This window comes from Ciconia boyciana, chromosome 31 (assembly GCF_034638445.1).
Source record: "Ciconia boyciana chromosome 31, ASM3463844v1, whole genome shotgun sequence".
Taxonomy (NCBI): Eukaryota; Metazoa; Chordata; class Aves; order Ciconiiformes; family Ciconiidae; genus Ciconia; species Ciconia boyciana.
Window position 1 is genome coordinate 597,033 of NC_132964.1, and position 16,761 is coordinate 613,793.

The 16,761-nt window shown below is 67.6% G+C and overlaps 1 protein-coding gene across 1 annotated transcript; it reads right to left on the minus strand.

Moving 5' to 3' along the window:
- Positions 1-2,704: 2,704 nt before the first annotated feature.
- Positions 2,705-16,759, minus strand: ICAM5 (intercellular adhesion molecule 5). The gene is made up of 16 exons (XM_072848322.1): positions 16,363-16,759; positions 15,155-15,427; positions 14,756-15,073; positions 14,402-14,668; positions 13,992-14,267; positions 13,653-13,895; positions 13,025-13,229; positions 6,625-6,980; positions 6,236-6,547; positions 5,190-5,468; positions 4,834-5,112; positions 4,499-4,741; positions 4,162-4,404; positions 3,461-3,706; positions 3,094-3,357; positions 2,705-3,008 (listed from the first exon to the last, which is right to left on the minus strand). The coding sequence occupies exons 1-16, from the start codon at positions 16,604-16,606 to the stop codon at positions 2,794-2,796; spliced, it is 4,263 nt and encodes a 1,420-aa protein (XP_072704423.1). The 5' UTR covers positions 16,607-16,759; the 3' UTR covers positions 2,705-2,793.
- Positions 16,760-16,761: the final 2 nt, after the last annotated feature.

A 16,761-nucleotide genomic window follows, 5' to 3' on the forward strand; every position in this document is an offset into this window, starting at 1 on the left:
CCCGGACGGGGGCCCCCGGGCAGGAGGGGGGTCCCGGACCCCCCCCCGGGGTCCCGGAGCCCCCCGGCCCCCCCCGGGGAGGGTCTCACCTTCCTGCAGGAGACCGCACGGCTGCTGGCCCCCCGAGCCCCCCGGTGCCTCCCGCCGCCCCCCGGAGCACCCCGGGCTCCCCCGGCCCCCGCCACCGGCCCCGACGCTCTCAGCCTCATCAGCCTCCAGTGCCGGCACCTGGCCGGTGGCACCGGTAACGGCACCGGTAACGGCAGCGACACCGGCAGCGGGCGGCGGCGCAAGCAGGCGGCCCCCCAGCGCGGCGCCGAGCCCCGGGACCCCTCTTTCCGTGGGGTGACCCTCCGCATGCGCCTGGGCCTCCCCGCCGGCAGCGCCGAGGGCTGCCGCCTCCTCATCACCGCCCGCGGCGGCAGGTACCGGCACGGCCCCGCTGTCCGTCCGTCTGGATGCACCCCTGGACCTTGGGCTACTACGTCCGTCTGTCCAGATGCACCTTTGGGTACCCCCAGGCTTTTGGCTGCTCCGTCTGTCTGTCTGAACGCACCCCTGGACCATGGCCTGCACTGTCCGTCTGTCTGGACGCACCCCTGGACCATGGGCTGCTCTGTCCGTCCGTCTGGATGCACCCCTGGACCACGGGCTACTACGTCCGTCTGTCTGGATGCACCTTTGGGTACCCTCAGGCTTTTGGCTGCTCCGTCTGTCTGTCTGGACGCACCCCTGGGCCATGGGCTGCGCTGTCCGTCTGTCTGGACACACCCCTGGGCCATGGGCTGCGCTGTCCGTCTGTCTGGATGCACCCCTGGACCATGGGCTGTTCCATCCGTCTGTCTGTCTGGATGCACCCGTGGGCCACGGGCCGCGCCGTCCGTCCGTCTGTCTGGACGCACCCCTGGACCATGGCCTGCTCCGTCTGTCTGTCTGGACGCGCCCCTGGACCATGGGCTGCTCCATCCGTCCATCTGTCTGGATGCACCCCTGGACCTTGGCCTGCACCGTCTGTCTGTCCAGATGCACCTTTGGGTACCCCCAAGCTTTTGGCCGCTCCGTCCGTCTGTCTGGACGCACCCCTAGGCCACGGGCTGCTCCGTCCGTCTGTCTGGATGCTCTTCTGAGCACCCTTGGCCTGCACCGTCCGTCTGGCTGGCTGCACCCCTGGGCTGCTCTGTCCATCTGGATGCACCTCTGGGCACCCCTGGAACTCGGGGTGTGTTGTCCGTCTGTCCGGCCGCACCTCTGGGCACCTGGGCCTGCCCCGTCCGTCTGCACCTTCCCTCCCCGCCTCCCCTTCCCCACCGGCCCAGACCCCCCCTTCCCCCCTCCCCGGTGATGGCCCCTGGGGACCCGGCAGCCCCCGAGGGGTCCCCCCAATCCTGGGGGGGGGGTCCCCGTGCTCCCCCTGACCCCCCCCTTTTTCCCGCAGGGATCCCGGCCGCAGCGGGGGGAGCAGCCCCCTGGCCGGGCCCCCCGGGGGGGGCAGCAGCTCGGAGGACGACGCTCCCCTCCCCCAGGGTAAGAGTGGGGGATCTGGGGTGTCCGTGGCCCCCCCCGACACCGCTGGGGTTTGGGGGTGCAGCCGCGTGTCCCCCGCAGGGAGCAAGCGCTGCGCCTCCTGCAAGACGCGCCGGACCCCGCTCTGGCGGGCAGCGGAGAACGGGACACCCCTCTGCAACGCCTGCGGCATCAGGTAGGGGACAGGGGACCCCCCCCCCTTCCCCTGGTGACGCCCCCCCCCCTCAGGGGACACCCCCACCCCGGGGTCCCCCCGGGAACTCTGGCACCGGTTTCACGCCGAGGATTTCTCCCAGGTACAAGAAGTACCGGGTGCGGTGTCGGCGGTGCTGGAACATCCCCGGGAAGAGTGGGACCCCCCGTCCCCAATGTCCCCACTGCGGGGAGCGGTGTCACCCGGCCGGCGGTGGGAGGAGGTGACGGCGAGGACCCCGGCAGCGGCGAGGGGATGTTGGTGGCAGCGGTGACGGCGGCGGAGAGCTGGGGGGGGCTGGGGGGTGTCGGGGTCCTGGCTGGTCCCTTGGGAGCAATTAAATGTCCTGGTGCTGATGGCAGCTTGGTGTGTCCCGGTGTCACCTGCTCTGGGGGGACACATGGGGTGACAGTTGTGGCATTGGGGGGACTTCGGGGAGCCAGTGCTTGGCTGGGTCTTGATGCCATCGCCGGTGGCTTGGTGGCCCCAGCAGGGAGCTGTGGGGACGATGATGGGGGTCCTGGGTGCAGGTTGGGGACGTGGGAGGGGGTTTGGGGACAGCGAGGTGGTGGCCAGGCTGGGGGTCCCCATCTCCATCTCCAGCTGGGTCTCTTAATTAAGGGGGGGGGGGGTTGGGCCCCCAGAGAGCCCCAAAACCTGGGACCCACCGTGATGGGGAGCAGAGGGGGGGTGGCCCCCAGGGACCCCCAACATCAGGGACTCAAAGGTGGGGGGAGGGGTGGACCCCCAGGACCCTTCCCTGGAGCCAGCAGCGGGGGGCTCACCCCGGGGTCCCCCCCCCGCAGCCGGAGTCACCATCTTCCTCCCTCCCATTAAACCGGAATTATTTATTGGGTGTTGCTTCATCCCCTGGGAAGAGCCGATCCGGCGGCTGCGGCCCCCCCCGGAGCATCCCCCCCCTGAGTTACGGCTGTGCCGCCCTCGGCATGGCACTGACGCGGTTAAAAAAAAACACCAAAAAAAAAAAGCCCCAAATTCCCTCAAAACCCCGCTGCGGCCGGGGTGGGGGGCACACGGGGCCCCCCAAACCCCCGTCCCACCCGGGATATTCCCAGTTACGGCTGGGTGAGCTGGATGCCGTAAACCTCCCCGCGGTCCTGCCGTTGCCGGTGCAGGCAGGCGGCTTCGGAGGAGCCCTCGGCGTCCCGCACGTTGTATTCCCCCTTCTTACACGCCGTCGACTTCAGGTAATAACCGCCGGCAGCCGCCAAACCCACCGCGGTGACGGCACCCAGGGAGCCCAGCGAGGCCAGCAGTGCCAACCGGCTCTCTGCGGGGCAGGAAGGTGCCGGTGACACCGTGGCGGTGACGGAGAGACCCCCCCGCTCCCCCTTTACCAATGCACCCCATCTCACCGTCCACCCGGACCATCACGCTGCCGGCTCGCCGGCCGTGCCTGTTGGTTGCGGTGCAGGTATAAAGGCCCCGGTTGGCAGCGGCGGCACCGGCTACGGCTACCGAGCGGTTATCGGCAGCGAAGCGGAGGTTGGGGGCGGGCGGCAGCGCCCAGCCATAGGTGGGGGTGGGCAGCCCCTCGGCACGGCACTCCACGCTGAAGCTGGCGCCTCGGGAGACGTTGGCGGAGGGCAGCACACGCAGGCTCACCGCGGCGGGGCTGTCTGCACCGGGGTGGCACCGTCCATCAGCCAAAACCACCGCCCGGCGTTTAAAAAATAACCAAAACCCCCTTTTCCGCCCCAAAAAGCCCCTTCCTGCACTCACACTCGACGGCGACGGTGACGTTGCGGAGGGCAGAGCCGTGGGTGTTGGTTGCCCGGCACTGGTAGGTGCCGGCGTGGGCACGGGTGACGTTGGGGCTCGCGGGGGGGGGGTCCTGGCCGTCCCCCAGCTTGGCGCAGGCGACGTGGGGCGGGGGGTTCCCGCTGGCGGCACAGGCCAGCTCCGCCGGTGTCCCCTCCACCCAGAGCCGCCGCGCCGGGCAGCCCATCTCGCCGATGCTCGGTTCGTCTGCAAGCCGGGAGGGACACGGCACAGGGGGCTGGGTGCCGGGTGTCCCCCCTCAAGGCGGCCGGGCGCTGTGCCGGGCTGGCACAAACACAGCATCCCTGGCATGGCTATGGCATCCCCGGCATGGACATGGCATCCCTGGCATGGCTATGGCATCCCCAGCGTGGTCACGGCATACCCAGTACGGCTATGGCATCCCCAGCGTGGTCACGGCATACCCAGTACAGCTATGGCATACCCAGTACGGCTATGGCATCCCCAGTGTGGTCACGGTATCCCCAGTACAGTTATGGCATACCCAGTATGGCTATGGCAACCCCAGTACGGCTATGGCATCCCCAGCATAGCCACAGCATCCCTGGCACAGCCAGTTCCGCAGCCCGGACAGCAGCCTGTCCTCGGCACCCCTGGCACTGCCAGATCCCCGTCCCGTCCCCGGCACCGCCAGCACTCACACTCGACGGTGACAACGACGCTGCGGACGGCCGAGCCGTGCTTGTTGGTGGCCCGGCAGACGTAGCGGCCGGCGTCGGCCCGGCTGACGGCCCGGCTCCCCCGGACGCGGGGAGCACCACCGTCACGGGCGCAGTGGGTGCTGGGCGGGGGGTCCCCGTCGGCGCGGCACGCGAGCTCCCGCTGCTCCCCCTCCACCCAGGTGCGGTGTGCCGGGCAGCTCCTCTCCGTCAGGGTGGGCTCGTCTGGGAGGGGAAAGCAGGGTCCCGGTTAGCGCGGTTGCTGCCGGCATGGCTGCGGTGGGAGATGCCAGCGGCGGGAGATGCCAGCGGCACTCACACTCCACGTGGATGGTCACCAGCCGGCTCCGCATCCCCAGGCTGTTGGTGGCATTGCAGAGGTAGGTGCCGGCTCGGGAACGGGTGACCAACTCCGGCTCCCCGGTGCTGATGGTGACACCATTCCTGCCACAGATGACGGTGGGCGTGGGGTTGCCGGCAGCACGGCAAGACAGCGCTTCCCGCGTCCCCCGCAGCCACGTGCGGTTGCTGGGGCAGTCGCTCGCCGCCATTTCGGGCATGTCTGGAAAAGACCGAGGGATGCACCGGGAACACCGGGAGCAGCCCGTGCCGGCTGCCGCAGGCACAGCCAGGACCCTCCAGCGTGGCACTCACAGAGCACGCTGAGCCGGATGTCCGTGTCCTTCGTCACCGTGCCATCGCCGATGGCCAGGCTGGCCCGGCACCCGAATTGCCGCCCGTCATCCTCCCGCCGGGCCACCAACCGCAGCTCCAGCCGGGACTGCGGCCCCTCGGCCAGGACCCCCCCATCGGCATCGCGGAGCTGCAGCCGGACGGCAGGGGGGTCAGCGACCCCGGCACGGCACGCCACCGTCACCTCGCTGCCCGCCGGCGCCGATGCCGGGCTCAGCTCCAGGACGGGCACCGGGAAGCCTGCAGGAAGGTGCCGTGGGTCCAGTGGGATTTTGGGATGGGCTCTGGCAACCGCCCCGCCGTGCCCGGCACCTTACGGTAGACGTGGAGCTGTGTCCGCGCTGTCCGTGCCGCCGTTGCCACCGCCACGGTGCAGGTCAGCTCCTGCTGCCCCGGGGTGCTGGTTGAGAGCACGGCGATGGCGGTGAGCACGTCCCCGGCCGCCATCATGGTGAAGTTTAGGCTCTGCTCTGCCAGGGCGATGGCGAAGCGGACGTCCCCGGCGGGGAAGGCGCCGGTGATCCGGCAACTGGCGTTGGCGGTGGTGCCAGCTTCAAGACGGGCGGGAGCCCAGAGCTGGGGCGGCTCGGGGAGGGCTGTGGGGACGCGGCGTCACCGGGGACGTGCCTCGTCCTCAGCTGCGCCTCAGTGCCGGGGAGAGGATCCTGGCGGCCGGATCCTCACCGGGCTCCAGTGAGGATGCGGAGCTGCCGTCGGGACAGCGGTGAGGTCCCTGTGCCAGGGCGGGAGCAGGGATCCGGGCACCGGACAAGGGTAGGGGGGGATTCGGCACGGCACGGCGGGCACCGGGAATGGGATTAGAGTCACAGCGCTCAGCTGGCCAGTCCCGGAGAGACTGGGATGGGAACTGGGATGGGGACTGGGATGGGGATGGGGACTGGGATGGGAACTGGGATGGGGATGGGGACTGGGATGGGGACTGGGATCGGGATGGGGACTGGGATGGCAATGGGAATGGGATGGGGACTGGGATGGGGATGGGGACTGGGATGGGAACGGGACTGGGATGGGAATGGGATGGGGACTGGGACGGGGACAGGATTGGGATGGGGACTGGGATGGGATTGGGATGGGGATGGGAACGGGAATGGGGACTGGGACGGGGACTGGGACAGGAATGGGGACTGGGATGGGAATGGGGACTGGGATGGGGACAGAGACTGGATGGGGACTGGGATGAGATGGGAAGGGGATAGGAGCGGGGCTGGGGCTGGGGCCGGGGACAGCCCGGGGACGGGATGGGGACAGGGACAAGGTGGTGCCAAGCTGCTCCCCGGCTCCTTCCCCCTGGACGGGAGCATCCGCGCCAACGCCGGAGCCGGGCCGTGCGGTGGGGGCTCACCGAAAACTGACAGCTTGACGGGGACGGCGGCGCGGGCGAAGAGGGGCCCATGGGGCCGCAGGGACAGCTCGGCGTGGCAGGTGACGGCCTGCCCGTGGTCCCCGGGGCTGGCGGTCAGCAGGTGACTGACGGCCACGCTGGCACTGCCCTCGGCAGCACCGAAACTCTCCGTCCGCAGCGTTTCGGCACCTCGGCGCAACGTCACCGTCAGGTTCCCCACCGGAGCCACCTCCACCACCCGGCACGTCAGGTTACGGCTCTCGCCCACCGCCACGGCCGGCACCGGCTCCAGCACCACCCGCTCTGGCAACCCTGGGGAGGTGGCGACCGCCGAACCGTCAACCGCGGCTCCCCATGCCGCGTGGCCCCCCATGACCCATGGCACTCACGGTAGACGAGGATGCCGGCGCTGGCGTTGACTTGGGTGTCACCGCAGCGCCCGTAGCATGTGGCAGCGCCGGGGCTCCACTGGGAGACGTTGAGGAGCCGGAAGCTTTGCCAGCGGCGCCCGCCGGCCCCCATGGCCACGGCCAGGGGGGTCTCCAGCCCCAGCGTGGCGTTGCCCCCCGGGCAGGCGCTGCGGCTGCAGTTGATGGCCACCGAGCCCCCGAAGGCCACCACGGCCACCCGCGGCCAGGCCCCCACCGTGAACGTGCCCCGGGCGGCCCCTGCGAGAGCCCCCACCGCGGGCAGCCCCCACCGGCTCAGCCCCGGCACCCCCCGGCTGGAAATTCCCTCCCCGATCCTGGCTGCGGGGGGACCCCCAGCACCCACCCCAGCGAGCCCTGTGCCAAGACCCCCCCACTCCCGAGAGGGGACCCCGGTGTCTGGGGTCCTGGGAGTCCCCCCATGTCCCCCCCCGGCACTGAGGGTCCCTGGTGTCTCGGGTCCATGGGGTCCACACCCTCCCCCAAAAAAAAGGGACCCAGGTGTCCAGGGTCCTGGGGACGTCCCCCATGTCCCCCTGGCATGGGGGTCCCTGGTGTCTCGGGTCCCTGGGGTCCGTGGGGTCCAGCCCCCCTTCACCCCCCAAAAATAAGGGACCCAGGTGTCCGGGGTCCTGGGGTCCCCCCACAGCCCCTCCAGCATTAAGGGTCCCTGGTGTTGGGGGGTCCCTGGGGGCCACCCCCTTCCCGCTCCCCATCACGATGGGTCCCAGGGGTTCAGGGTTCTCTGGGGGTCCAACCCCCCCCCATAATTAAGAGTGCCTGGGGTCTGGGCTCCCAGGATCCACCCCCACACCCCCCCAATTAAGGGATCCAGGCTCCTCGGGGTCCTCGCCCCCCCATAATTACAGGGTCCCTAGGGGTGCCCCCCCTCACCCCTATAATTAAGGGTCCCCGGTAACTGGGGACCCCAGGGACCACCCCCGCTTCCCAGCACGATGGGTCCCCGGTTCCCGGGGTCCACCCGTGCCCCCATCCCCCATCCCGGGCCCCCCCCAAATCTCCCCGAGCCCCCCTACCTGCGAGCGCCAGGATGAGCGGGGCAGCAACCGCGCGGCCGAGCGGGGGGCCCATCGGGTCCCGGCTCCGCTGGGGGGGGGACAGGAGGAGGAAGAGGAGGCTGGGGATGAAGAGGAGGCTGGGGATGAAGGGGAGGATGAGGAGGGTGGGGATGAAGAGGAGGCTGGGGATGAAGAGGAGGCTGGGGATGAAGGGGAGGATGAGGAGGCTGGGGATGAAGAGGAGGCTGGGGATGAAGGGGAGGATGAGGAGGCTGGGGATGAAGAGGAGGCTGGGGATGAAGGCAGCTCCTCCGCTGCCGCGCACGGAGGCGACGACGGCGCCGGTACCGCGGGGCTGCTCCTCCCCCCGCCCCCGCCTCAGCCCTCCCGAGGCTTCGTCCTCCCCCACCCGGTGCTCGGCGCTGCACAGGACCCCCCCCCCCCTCCCCCCCGTGCCCGGATCGGGCCCCCCGTGCTCCGTCCTGCACCCCCCCACCCCACACGTTGCAGCCCGGAGCCAGCAGCAGCTGTGCCGCGGGGGAGGCACCGGTCCTGCGTGGGCGCAGCGACAGACCGGAACCAGCTGTGTCCCCCCCCCCCGCCCCGTGTCCCCCCCACCCGCGGGGTGCTGCCCACGCACTCGCGGGGGGGACGGGGCGGGGGGACGGGCACTGGCCCCGGCTGCAGCGGGGCTGGAGGGGAGGGTTGGGGCAACCCCCTGGTCACGCGTGGGTGCACGGCGTGTGCGTGGGGTGCACGGCGTGTGCGTGGCGGCGTGCGCTGCGTGTGCACGCAGGTGTGTGCAGCACGTGCATGCAGGCGTGCATTGCGGGCGCATTGCATGTGGGTGCATCAGGTGCACGCGGGCGTGCAGATCGTGTGCACGCAGGCGTGCATTGCGTGTGCACGCAGGTGGGTGCACCATGTGCGTGCAGGCGTGCATTGCGTGTGCACGCAGGCCTGTATATGGTGTGCATGCAGGCATGTATACCGTGTGCACACAGGGGTGCATTGCGTGTGCATGCAGGCATGTATATCATATGCATGCAGGCGTGCATTGCATGTGCATGCAGGCATGTATATAGTGTTCACGCAGGCGTGTAGATCGTGTGCACGCAGGCGTGCATTGCGTGTGCATGCAGATGGGTGCACCATGTGCGTGCAGGCGTGCATTGCGTGTGCACGCAGGCCTGTATATCATATGCACGCAGGCGTGCATTGTGTGTGCACGCAGGCCTGTATATGGTGTGCATGCAGGCATGTATACCGTGTGCACACAGGGGTGCATTGCGTGTGCACGCAGGCCTGTATATCATATGCATGCAGGCGTGCATTGCGTGTGCATGCAGGCATGTATATGGTGTGCATGCAGGCATGTATACCGTGTGCACGCAGGGGTGCATTGCATGTGCACGCATGTGTGTATATCATATGCATGCAGGCGTGCATTGCGTGTGCATGCAGGCCTGTATATCATATGCACGCAGGCGTGCATTGCAGGCGCATTGGGCGTGTAGACCATGTGCATGCAGGCGTGCATTGCGTGTGCACGCAGGCGTGTAGATCGTGTGCATCCAGGCGTGCATTGCGTGTGCATGCAGGCATGTATATGGTGTGCATGCAGGCGTGCATTGCGTGTGCACGCAGGCCTGTATATGGTGTGCATGCAGGCATGTATACCGTGTGCACGCAGGGGTGCATTGCGTGTGCATGCAGGCATGTATATCATATGCATGCAGGCGTGCATTGCAGGCGCATTGCATGTGGGTACATCAGGTGCACGCAGGCGTGTAGATCGTGTGCACGCAGGCGTGCATTGCGTGTGCACGCAGGCGTGTAGATCGTGTGCACGCAGGCGTGCATTGCGTGTGCATGCAGATGGGTGCACCATGTGCGTGCAGGCGTGCATTGCGTGTGCGTGCCGGCGGGTGCATCATGTGCATGCAGGCAGGTATATCATATGCATACATGCATGTGCATGCAAGCATGTATCATGTGCATGTAGCCATGCCTTGTGTGTGCATGCCGCTGTATCACGTGCATGCAGGCGTGCATTGCGTGTGCACGCAGGCCTGTGTATCGTGTGCATGCAGGCATATCATACGCATACACGCATGTGCATGCAGGTGTGTGTATCATGTGCATGTAGCCATGCATTGCATGTGCACACAGGAGTGCATTGTATGTGCAGGCGTGTATATCATGTGCACACAGGCGTGCATTGCATGTGCATGCAGGTGTGTGTTATTACATGCGTGCAGTGCATGTGTATCATGCATGCAAGCATGCATTCCGTGTGCATGCAGGTGTGTGCATCATGCATGCGCACACAGGTGTAGGTATTATGTGCATGCAGACGTGTATTGTGCATACAAGCGTGCATTGCGTGTGCATGCAGGCGTGTGTATCACACGCACGCAGGCGTGCATTGTGTGTGCACGCAGGCGTGTGTGTTGCGTGCACGCGGGCGTGCATTGCACGTGTCTCCTGCATACAAGCACGCGTTGCGCGTGCCTGCAGGCGCGTGCATCATACGCACGCAGCCACGCAGGCGTGCATCGCACGCCCGTGCAGCCGTGCACCGTGTGCATCGCCTGTGCGTGCCACCGTGCCCCCCGAGCACGCGCCGCACCGCCGATGCCGCCGCCACGGCCGGTGCCCCCCGCGCGCCCGCCGCCAGCCCCTCGCCGTGACGGTGCCGTGGGCGAGGCGTGATTCCTCCCTGCCGCGCACCGGCGCGCTCCGGCCTTACCTTGGGCCCACGCGACGCGGCGATGCGCTGCCTGCCCACGCCGCCTCCCTGCCCGCACCGGTGCCGGCAACCGAAGCAGGCCTCACCGTGCCGTGCCATGCCGTGGCGTGGCGTGGCGTGGCGTGGCGTGGGCCGCTGTCATGCTGAGGCGTGAGCGATGGTGCCAGCGAGCACCAGGCGCTGCCGCGCTCACGCTCGCTCCGGCTCCCACTGGCTCTGCCCGCGCTCGCCCGGCAGCGGGGCCCGGTTGGGGGGCAGGAGCCCCCCGCTCCCGCTCCGGCCCCCCAACGCCTCCCCCAGCTGCTCCCCAGAGCCCCTCCCCCACTCTGGCTCCCATCCCCTCCCCCCGCCTCCAGCCCCCCGCACCCCAATCCCAGCTCCAGCCCCACCCCCGCTCCATTCCCCTGCCCGTACCCCAATCCTCTGCCTGTACCTCAATCCTCTGCCTGTACCCCCATTCCCCTGCCCGTACCCCCAATCCTCTGCCTGTACCCCCATTCCCCTGCCCGTACCCCATTCCCCTGCCTGTACCTCAATCCTCTGCCTGTACCCCCATTTCCCTGCCCGTACCCCAATCCCCTGCCTGTACCCCCATTCCCCTGCCCGTACCCCATTCCCCTGCCCATACCCCAAGCCCCCACCTGTACCCCCATTCCCCTGCCCGTACCCCATTCCCCTGCCTGTACCTCAATCCTCTGCCTGTACCCCCATTCCCCTGCCCGTACCCCATTACCCTGCCTGTACCCCAAGCCCCCACCTGTACCCCAATCCCCTGCCCGTACCCCAATCCTCTGCCTGTACCTCAATCCTCTGCCTGTACCCCCATTCCCCTGCCCGTACCCCCAATCCCCTGCCTGTACCCCCATTCCCCTGCCTGTACCTCAATCTTCTGCCTGTACCCCATTCCCCTGCCCGTACCCCAAGCCCCCACCTGTACCCCCATTCCCCTGCCCGTACCCCAAACCCCTGCCTGTACCCCCATTCCCTGCCTGTACCCCAAGCCCCCACCTATACCCCCATTCCCCTGCCCGTACCCCAATCCTCTGCCTGTACCCCCATTCCCCTGCCCGTACCCCAAGCCCCCACCTATACCCCCATTCCCCTGCCCGTACCCCAATCCCCTGCCTGTACTCCCAATCCCCTGCCTGTACCCCAAGCCCCCACCTGTACCCCCATTCCCCTGCCCGTACCCCATTACCCTGCCCATACCCCCAATCCCCTGCCTGTACCCCCATTCCCCTGCCTGTACCCCAATCTTCTGCCTGTACCCCCATTTCCCTGCCCGTACCCCAATCCCCTGCCTGTACCCCAATCCCCTGCCTGTACCCCAAGCCCCTGCCTGTACCCCCATTCCCCTGCCTGTACCCCATTCCCCTGCCCGCACCCCCATTCCCCTGCCTGTACCCCCAATCCCCTGCCTGTACCCATTCCCCTGCCCATATCCCCAGTACAGACCAGTACAGACCAGTACAGCCTAGTATAGACCAGTACAGACCAGTATAGCCCAGTACAGACCAGTACAACCCAGTACAGCTCAGTGTAGACCAGTACAACCCAGTACAGCCCAATATAGACCAGTACAGCCCAGTATAGCCCAGTACAGACCAGTACAGCCTAGTATAGCCCAGTACAGCACAGTACAACCCAGTACAGCCCAGTGTAGACGAGTACAGCCCAGTATAGACCAGTACAGACCAGTATAGCCCAGTATAGCTTAGAATAGCCCAATACAGCACAGTACAACCCAGTACAGCCCAATGTAGACCAGTACAGCCCAGTATAGCCCTGTACAGACCAGTACAGCCTCGTATAGACCAGTACAGACCAGTACAGCTTAGTATAGCCCAGTACAGCACAGTACAACCCAGTACAGCCCAGTGTAGACCAGTACAGCCCAGTATAGCCCAGTACCGACAAGTACAGCCTAGTATAGACCAGTACAGACCAGTACAGCTTAGTATATCCCAGTACAGCACAGTACAACCCGGTACAGCCCAGTATAGCCCGTACAGCTCAGTACAGCCTAGTATAGACCAGTACAGACCAGTACAGCCTAGTATAGACCAGTAAAGCTCAGTACAGCCCAGTACAGCCCAGTATAGACCAGTACAGACCAGTACAGCCTAGTATAGACCAGTACAGCCCAGTGCAGCCCAGTACAGCCCAGCATAGCCCAGTACAGCCCAGCGTAGCCCAGTACAGCTCAGTACAGACCAGTGCAGCCCAGTACAGCCCAGTCTAACCCAGTACAGCCCAGTCTAACCCTCTCCCCCCATGTCACTAGAAGGTGCTCGTGCAGCTCGTGGGTGAGTTGGGACGATCCCACAAGGCCGATACAGCCATTAAGAGATGTCTCCCCCCCGCCGGAGGGGAGCCCGAGGCCGGGGTGATGGGCACAGGGGGGGTGGTCTCCATCCCTGGGGTCACCAAGCCCCCCCCCCCAGCACCCCCAAACCAAGCAGTGGGCACAACCTGGGCGTGTAACCACCACCGCCCCCTGCACCGCTGCCGTTGGTGGCTGGATACGTCCCCCGGCCCCAGGGAGGGGTTCGGCTCCGGGTAGGGGGGATGTGGCTTTTGGGGGGGCTACGGTGGCGGCCCCACACCATTGAGGGCGAGCTCCTCCTGCGCCGAGCACGGCGGCTCCGTCGCCCGCTGCCGCTGTCGCTGCTGCAGCCGGTACTGCCGGATTTTCTTCTTGGAGTAGTAGATTCTGTAGACCACCACGCCGGTAAGCAGGGCGGCCGCCGCCGTCAACCCCACCAGCACCGGGACCACCACGTCGGGGTCGTGGTCTGCCGGAGAGTGGGGATGGGTGGTCAGGGGTACTGAGTCCCCACCGTCCCCCTCAGACCCCCAGAACCCCTGGGACCCCCAGGATCTCCTGAGACCCCCAGCACCCCTGGGACCTCCAGGACCCCCAAGACCCCTGAGGACCCCAGAACCACCAGAACCCCGAGACCACCAGGACCATGGGACCCCCAGGACGGCTGAGACCCCCAGGACCTCCAAGACCCCCAGGACCTCCAATATCTCTGAGACCCCCAGGACCCCTGAGACCACCAGGATCTCTGAGACCCCCAAGACCTCCAGAACCCCCGGACCTCCAAGACCACCAGGATCCCCCGGACCTCCAAGACCACCAGGACCCCTGAGACCCCAGGATGCCCAGGACCCCCAGGACCTCCAAGACCACCAGGACCCCCATCTCCACTCACAGTGCACCCACACGGTGACGTTCCGAACAGCGGTACCCAGCGGGTTGGTGGCCCGGCAGCGGTAGACGCCGGCGTGGGCGCGGGTGATGGGGCGCGGCACCCCGGCGGGGAAGGGCTCGCCGTCCCTGGTGCACTCCAGCTGGGGCCGGGGGTTGCCCCGTGCCCGGCAGCGCAGGGTCTCATCCTGCCCCTCCGTCCAGTTCTGGCTGGGGGGGCAGCTCCCATCGTCCATCTGGGGTCCGGCTGTGGGAAGAGCCGGGATAAGGACAACAAATTAATTCCCGTCCGGCAATTTCCCCTTCAGCACCCTGGCACGGAGCCCGGCCGCCGTGCTCTCACCGGTGACGGTGAGCCGGACGGGCGCGCTCCTCTTCGGGGCTTTGCCGCTGCCGGGTAGCTCAGCATGACAGCTCAGCTCCGTCCCATCGTCTTCCTCGCGCACCGTCAGGTTGAAGGGCAGCGGGGACGGTCCCCACCACGCCAGGACGCGGTGGCCGGCGCGGATCCGCAGCCGGAGCTCCTCGGAGTGGCCGGGTGGCAAAGCGCAGAGCCCTGTCACCGCCGTGCCGGCTGCCGGGCTGGTGCTGCTGACGTTCAGCCACGGCGAGGGGAAACCTGCGGGTGACGGAGACAACACCAGGGTGGTCCGGTGACGCCGCGGCATGAAACCGATCCCCCCTACCCACGGCAGCGCGCCAGGGCCGTGCCGCCGGCGGGTCTTTGCCAGCACCACCGCCGCTGTTACTCACGGTAGACGTGGACGGTGGTCTCCTTCTTCCGCTCCACAGGTCCCACCGTCACGGTGCAAACCAGCCCAAAGTGCCCCGGCCGGCTGTGGGACACCTCGGCGGTGGCCCGGTGTCCGTCCTGGCTGATGGTAAGCGGCAGGGTCTGGTTGCCGAGTGCCAGCTCGAAGCGCGCCGCCGGGAAGACGCGACCGACGGCGCAGCTGGTGTTCACCGTCTCGCTGGTCTCCAGGTAGATGTGAGGCTCCATCTCGGGATCCTCCGGGAATTCTGCCACCGGAGAGAAACACCCCGCGATGAGCCGGTTGCCGCCACCACGGCGGAGCAAATGCCGGTAAGATGCCGGCGCTGGCTTACCGTAGACGGTCAACACCTGCGGCTCGGAGGTGGTGTTGAACCGTGGGCCGTAGGGCTCCAGGTCGAGCACTGCCTGGCAGGTGATGCTCTGCCCGTTGTCCCCTTCCTGTGCCGTCACCCAGTGGGTCATCCGCACCGTCACCGGCTCGTCCTGGTCGTGTCGCTCGAAGGTTTCAGCGCGCAGCGTCTCGCCGCCCCGCCGCAGGATCAGCGTCAGGTTCCGGGCTGGTGCAACGCCGGCCACGCGGCACACCAGCTCGTGGCTCTTACCCACCTCCACCTGCGGTACGGGATCCAGCACCGGCGGCTCCAGCGCACCTGGGGGAGAGACGCAGCTTGATGGAGACGATGCCGGTGTGCCGGGACGGGCAGGGACCCCCTCTCCCCGCGGTGCCTTACGGTAGACGATGAGTTTGGTGGGCACCACCTTCCTCTGCTGGCTGCAGCTGTAGTAGCAGAGGACACTGGAGTTCCACGCGGTGACGTTGAGCAGGTCCACCACCGTCTCCCTCGGCCCCGTCCTCACCAATTGCTTCCGAATCAACGTCTCCACGTTGCCGGATCCTTTGGGATCCTGGCACGTCGTCTTCAACTTCAGCCGGAGTGATCCGCCGTGTTCCACCACCGGCACCGCCGGCTCGACCGACAACTCGAAGGAGGCTCCCAACCGCGCTGCCGGCAGAACACAGGGGTTTGGGGCGGGGGGTTTGGTGGGCGGGGGACCCCTGGGCTCATCCCCATCCCCGGCACGGCAGGGGGAAGGCCAAGGAGACCCCTGGGCTCATCCCCATCCCCGGCAGGTGGCCACCACTGTCAACCTCACCAGCACCAGGATCACCACCTCGGGGTCGTGGTCTGCCGGAGAGTGGGGATGGGTGGTCAGGGGTACTGAGCCCCCACGGTCCCCCTGGGACCCCCAGAACCCCCAGGACCCTCTGAGACCCCCAGCACCCCTGGGACCTCCAGGACCTCCGGGACCCCCAGGACCCCTGACACCCCCAGAACCCGCGGAACCCCTAAGACCACCAGGACCACAGGACCCCCAGGACCACTGAGACCACCAGGACCTCCGGGACCCCCAGGACCTCCCATACTTCTGAGACCCCCAGGACCCCCAAAACCCCCAGGACTCCGAGGGACGTGGCTCAGGGTGAAGGTGGGATGAGCGGGGACAGACGGGATGAGGTGGGACACCTGGGATGTCCCCGCCGGGTGATGGTGCAGGGGACAAGCCTGGACGTATGGGATGTCCCCAGCTGGGGTGGGGTGCAGGGGGGACCAGCGAGGACACTTGGGACATCCCAGGGCGGTGGGTTGGGATAGAGGTGGGATGAGCTGGGACACAGGGGACGTCCCCAGTTGGACTGGGGTGAAGCTGGGATGAGCTGGGACGCACAGGACGTCCCCGCCGGGTGATGGTGCAGGGGACAAGCCTGGACGTATGGGATGTCCCCAGCTGGGGTGGGGTGCGGGGGGACCAGCTGGGACACTTGGGACATCCCGGGGAGGTGGGTCGGGGTGCAGGTGGGATGAGCTGGGGACACCCAGGACATCCCCGGCCGAGCTGGGGTGCAGGGGGACGAGGAGGACGCAGGGACGGCACTCACCGCACACAGCCAGGAGCAGCCCTGCAAGGGACCAGGCAGGGAGGCCGCGCCGGGGCATTGCCGCGCTGGGGAGCGGGGAGCCCCGGGGATGGGAGCGGCAGCCAGAGCCCATCACCCTGGCGCATGGCGCTGGGAGGGGGCGCCGGGGGGGGGCACCCGGCTCAGAGCCACCTCGCCCCCCATCCCTCGCTGCGACGGCCGCTCTCCATCCTTCCTCTCCACCCCGGCACCGCCCTGCCTGCATCCCGGCCCCACCGGCCCCGGCTACGCCGCCAGTGCCGGCAGCCAGTGGGCAAATGGCGGCACGAGGAAGGAAGCGGGGTTTAGGTACTGTGGCGCATGCTCAGCGCGACTGCGGCCACCGAGGACTCGGGGTACCGGAAACGGCCCCCCCGGGGT